The sequence below is a fragment of the Triticum dicoccoides genome, chromosome 7A, assembly GCF_002162155.2.
Source record: "Triticum dicoccoides isolate Atlit2015 ecotype Zavitan chromosome 7A, WEW_v2.0, whole genome shotgun sequence".
NCBI lineage: Eukaryota > Viridiplantae > Streptophyta > Magnoliopsida > Poales > Poaceae > Triticum > Triticum dicoccoides.
The window spans coordinates 601,695,750-601,701,315 of record NC_041392.1 but is presented as its reverse complement, the minus strand read 5'-3'; the positions used below and the strand labels follow the sequence as shown (position 1 = coordinate 601,701,315).

Sequence of the window (5,566 nt, the reverse complement as noted above, 5' to 3'; positions counted from 1 at the left end):
GCTGGCTGTCCTTTTTTTAGTATATAAGTTTTTTTGAGGGATTTTTTCGAGTATATAAGTTTTTTGAGTATATGAGTTTTCTAAAAGTGAATTTTGAGTATGTAAGTGAACAAAAATAATATGTTTTTAGGGCAATGAACAAAAATAAAATCAACCTGCTCCGAAACTGCACGAAGCGTGATTCTCCCGGCCCAGCCCGTGGCACGGTGCAGCCCACTCGTTATCGGTGTTCTTCTCCAGGTTGCCACGCGGGCAACGGCCCAAATCGTCCACCACCGTATCTCGCTTCTCCAGGCGAACCTCTAGGGTTCGTCACGATCCCCGTCGCCGCCCGCCGGATTCGACCGTCGGCAAGACCCGCCGGATTCCGGCCCGACGCCGGTGCTGCTGCCACTACTCCTCCCTCCCTCCCTCCCTCCCTCCCGTAATCCGACTCTCCGCCTCCGCATCCACCAGGCGCAGCCCCCGTCGACCAGCAGCAGATCCGCCGCCTCGAATCGCACCCAAGGTACGGGCTCCAAATCAACCTCTTTAGCAGTAGTGACATTAGATTAAGAAGGAGGTGTTTGTTTCAGTAATCACATCACATCCCTCCGTAATCGGGTCCAGGCTAGTTATCAGTCGATACCCCCACCCACCACCGGTAACGTTTCCTGACCACCCCGAGCGCTCCTCCTCCCCCGCGACTCCCCTAGATCTGTTGAAGCCGCCGGCGAGGAGCGAAGGGCCATCTGCGGATTTCTAGTTGATCTCTTCCTCCTCCATCAACCTCCTCTGCATATCTCAAGGTTAGGGTTAACGGTCCATGTTCTTGATCTTGAAGTCAAAAAATATGTCTTCTTAAGGTACCTGTTTTCTTAACACTGCAAGAACCAAACAAAACGTGGCTGGTCCAGTCCGGAGCTGTTACAGACTGTAATCAGTTCCCCTTTACGATTTACATTATCACTCAACGAAACAAACACCTCCTAACGGCAGTAGCGCCATTAACAGACTCGCAGCTGCTAAGCGTGTTTCGTGAAATTCGTGCCAGCCTAATCTAGGGTTCTATCGGAAATCCGCAGACGCGAGAGCCGAGAGCTCGATGGGGAAGTCGGAGCCGGAGTGCGTCAACTCGTCGAACCCGGCCCACGAGTGCAACGACTACTGCCTCAACAAGATCGCCGAGGCCAAGCGCCGCCTCCTCGAAGAGCAACCCGACTCGTGGAAGGGCCCCCCGGAGGACCGCACCGTGCACCCTGACTGCATCAACGCCTCCAACCCCTACCATGACTGCTCCGAGTACTGCTTTAAGAAGATTGCCGACGCCAATGCAGGTATGGCCTTGCCTTTCAGTTCGTATTTTCGAACTCAACCAGAGCCGTCTGTGTACTTACAGTCTATTTGATTGACTTCTTGTTAGCGGCGGAGCGCGGGGAGCTAGAGAAGCCTGCTGGAGGTTCTGGCAAATCAGGAGTCACTCCAGAGCAGGCTGATGGTGATGATGATTCCGAGCGCCAGGAGGACGCCGCTGCAGCAGAAGACGGTTACCCGCAGATGACCGAAAAGCAGAAGAAGCTGTTTGAGCTGCAGCTTAAGATGGTATGATGAACATTCTGCGCCCTTCAGTTAACTAATTCAGCTGGTGCATCTGCGGTCTAGGATGTTTACCTCCTTCGTGTTTTATGTGCTGCCAGAACGAAGCTAGGAAGGCGAATCAGCAGGCGATGGTTGCGGAGAAGAAGAGGATGGAGCCTCGTGGCGAGAGCAGAGGCGTATCTAAGGAGAAGTGGTTGGAAGACAGAAAAAAGAAGATTGGGAAGCTGCTTGATTCGAATGGCCTGGATATGTCAAAGTCTTACATGCTGGATACACAGGATATGGCAGAAGCAAAATACAAGAAGTGGGAGAAGGAACCCGCACCACATGGCTGGGATGGTGAGCTTATCTCCTAGCTTCATTTATTTTATTTTATCAGCGTGGAGTGATGGATCACAGCTTCAGTAAATATATCTCCAAATCTATACTCTTTAAAATCCTGTGTTGCTATTGACCTATCTTATGATCAACTCGTTGTGCATATTTGAACACTATTTTGACTTGGTATGTTTCATTTGATAATCACCCAGTTGTTTGTTACTAATCTTTGAGGCTTTGTTCTTTCTAAGCTTGGCAATGGGAAAAATCAAGAAACATATCTGATACTACATGATTGCATACTTATCCAATGTCCGGCACAGTTCTATTCTCTCTGCACTTATGTTGCAGTATAATGTTTCTTACTTAGATAAACTTTTGGATGATCTCCCAGCTGTGTTTCGCTGACCTTTGAACCTTTGTTCCATCTAAGCTAGAGAAAGGAAAACTTAAGGAACTTTACTATTACTACCTGATTGCACACTTTATCCAATGGTTGTTTTAGTTTATCCTGCATTTAATCAGTGAAGTCACAAATTTAAATTTGTTTTTTGGAACAAAATTAGAAATGCTTCCTATAAACTTCTGCATATAACTCTAATATTGCATTGGAAGTTTTAAGCTGTGCTTGTTAGTAACATTGAACAACAGGTACTGTAAGTGCTGAGTTGTATGATTCTTGATAAAGTTGAGATTAGTATCTTCTACATTTAAATTAATTCAGAAGCTGTCTAGATGGTTACTTTTAATTTACCATTTTCAATAATTGTATACAAGAAATGTACTCCCTCCGTTTCTTTTTAGTCCGCATATAAGATTTGGTCAAAGTCAAACTTTGTTAACTTTGACTAAGTTTATAGAGAAAAATATCAAGATTCACAATATGAAATCAGTATTGGTAGACGCATCATGAAATTAATTTTCATACCATATAGCTTTAGTACTGTAGAGGTTAATAGTTTTTTCTACAAAGTTGGTCAAATTTTACAAAGTTTGACTTTGACCAAATCTTATATATGCAGACTAAAAAGAAACGGAGGGAGTAACATTTTTATTTGATAGTATCTTCTATGAAGCATAGGCAATTAAATACAAGGCATGTAACTTCTTTTTGTTTAAAGTCTCGTGTATGTATCTGAATAAGGTGTTGCTGCTTGCAGTTTTCAACCAGAAAACCTTGTATGATGCATACAAGAAGAGGACAAAAAACATAGAAGTCGACATGGATGCATACAATAGAGCGAAAGAAACCGATCCTGAATTCTACCGTGAGGCTTCAAGTCTTCAATATGGGAAGGTACTGCCGTCGGCCCATAGCACCAACTTATCTGTATTCTATTTATGGTCCTTTTTAGCAAGGAGCACAAAGTATGTGGCATCTTATTGATGCCTTGCCTTCTGCACTGCACAGGTGTCTAGGGTGGCGGAACCCAACATCGACCGAATGGTTAATGAGCTCAAGGAGCGGGATGAGAAGCGGAAGGCGTTCAGCAGGAGGCGCAAGTTCAACGAAGACAAGGACGTTGACTCGATCAACGACCGGAATGAGCACTTCAACAAGAAAATCGAGAGGGCCTTTGGCAAATATACGCTCGAGATCAAGAACAACCTGGAAAGAGGGACCGCCTTGCCAGACTAACGTTCTGGCGTTTGGAGTCATCCACTCAACTGGCAGTGCTGTTTCCCCCCTGGTTTCTTTGCTTGTAACCTGTATTCAGAATTTATTTTCTGAAGTGTTAAGAAAGTGAAACCTGGATGTAATGTAATGATGATGCTGTGACTGATAACATGTACAAACAGTTCTGTATCCAAAGTGAGCGCTTGGCTCCAATCTTGCCATTACTGAACTTTTTTTTTTGCATATTGCTAACATACTCACATATATCATCTTAAAAATACATGAAAGGTACATTCATGTCTTTTCCCCTGTGAAACGCCTTGTTGACTATCAAGTATGACTTGCATGGTTCGATTCTTTCCTTCTTTTTTGCGTTTGTTTGGCTGATGAATTTTGTAAGACAGGGCGGAGTCTCCCCTCTGTTCACATTCTTTTTTAACCTCCCTGGCGTTCTTGTTGATCTGTGATGTTGTACACTTCTAAGAGCGCAGCTTCCATTAAGGCATGCACATTTCTATGCCGTCGACTGGTGATCACCCTGAACCAAACCATGGGAAAGCATCTGTTCAGTGGACGATGTGAAGGAAGAAGGCCACGGAGCACAGCCCAAGCATTTGTTATAGAAGGAAGGGAACTTGCTGTACATAGTGAGTTCCAGTGTTAGAAGACATTAACCCCTGTTACTTCAGTTCTGATGTGTCTTTTATAAAGAAAGAAAGTGACCATATGAGGGGTATGCTAGTTATTGTCTTAGATCAATTAGGGCTTGTTCGGTTAATCCTCTCCCCAAGAGGATTGGAGGGGATTGGCAAGGATTGGTTCGTATTTTGACTTATATAAGAGGTTTAAATCCCCCTCAAACGCCCTCCACTCGGATCCACATGCAACCGAACAAGGGCTTAGATGGAATAGATGGGTTGAGATGCCGAGAAATGTTGCCACTTAACACAAAAATAAGTGTTGTGTTTTATTGACGAGTTGTTCGTGAAACTCGTTAGCTCGCTCATTAAGCTCGTTAATTAGCTGAAAACCTGTGCTTGGCTCTGTTCACTCGAACGCTTGAGTGAACATGTGTGATGGTGTCCCAACTTCCAACTAACCTGACTGCACTTGCTGAATGACCCTGCCTTCTTTATGGAGAGCCTGTCCCTGCGCTGCGCTGTCTACTTTCTGAATTCATTCGTGCGTTTTGTGCGTGGGGCGTCGTTGTTTGGAAGGAAGAAAGCTCCTGCTTAGGCCTCATCAGCCGCGGTCCTTGTCACTTCAGATTCAACCAAGGACGGGAGTTGATTAGTTGTGGTGTAAAGGTGTAGTAATAATCAGAAATGGACATGTGACAGTGGCATTGGTGTCATGCACAAGGTTGGCAGCGGGGAGCTTCTCGCAGAGGTCGGCAAGCTGTACTCGTGCTCCCATCATCTTCCACTCTTCCTCTGCAACTTCTTCCCCTATCGGCTAGAACTGCAGATCACTCTTGCCACTGCACGGCTACACTTCTGCAAGGGCTCTGTGAACTTTGCGAAATCAACAAGGGCTCTGTGAACTTTGCTTGCAGTGTGTACGATGGCGAGCGCACATCACCAACCAGGCTAGCTCAAGTAATTCTAATGTTTCACTGTGCGCCAGCATCCAACTAACCAGATCGACTGTGCTGCACGTACTTGCCGAACAAACTGTGACTGTTCATCGCTGACGCCGACACTTGTTGGCTTCTTTTCCTCTTATGGAGAGTCCGTGGCCGCGCTTCATTCCTACTCCACCTCTGAATCCACGCGCGCTGCCTGGACGTCGTCGTTTCGTTTCCAAGGAGGAAGTGTGTACACTGACTGACTGTATCAGCCGTGGTCCTTGTCGTTGGAGATTAAAGGTGTGACTGTGAAGGCGTAGTTATTAGTACGGCAATGCTGATGCAGGTTCTGTCTGTCGCTGATGAGTGGACTGCACACTGGAGCAAGGTCTCCTTTTAGCACAGGACTGGAGAGGCAGCGTGCGTCGACGGTTTCTTCAGCTCGGCACGTACCGGGCTGCTCCTGCTCGTCGGTGCTGCTGTCA

The 5,566-nt window shown here is 46.0% G+C and overlaps 1 protein-coding gene across 2 annotated transcripts; it reads left to right on the top strand.

The window, feature by feature from the left end:
• The first annotated feature begins 410 nt into the window (after positions 1-410).
• LOC119329663 (pre-mRNA-splicing factor syf2-like) lies at positions 411-3,757 on the top strand. Of its 2 annotated transcripts, none has more exons than XM_037602728.1 (7): positions 411-508; positions 610-788; positions 1,044-1,316; positions 1,403-1,581; positions 1,677-1,917; positions 3,057-3,193; positions 3,308-3,757. In XM_037602728.1, the coding sequence occupies exons 3-7, from the start codon at positions 1,085-1,087 to the stop codon at positions 3,533-3,535; spliced, it is 1,017 nt and encodes a 338-aa protein (XP_037458625.1). In that variant the 5' UTR covers positions 411-508; positions 610-788; positions 1,044-1,084; the 3' UTR covers positions 3,536-3,757. The 2 variants fall into 2 exon arrangements, with proteins under 2 accessions (XP_037458625.1, XP_037458626.1); XM_037602729.1 differs by having other exon boundaries at positions 412-508; positions 1,065-1,316.
• Positions 3,758-5,566: the final 1,809 nt, after the last annotated feature.

Coding starts and splice junctions, on each gene's coding strand:
- LOC119329663 (XM_037602728.1), top strand. CDS start 1,085: ATGGGGAAGTCGGAGCCGGAGTGCGTCAACTCGTCGAACCCGGCCCAC. Junction 1,317..1,402: donor GATTGCCGACGCCAATGCAG/GTATGGCCTTGC, acceptor ACTTCTTGTTAG/CGGCGGAGCGCGGGGAGCTA. Junction 3,194..3,307: donor CAAGTCTTCAATATGGGAAG/GTACTGCCGTCG, acceptor TGCACTGCACAG/GTGTCTAGGGTGGCGGAACC.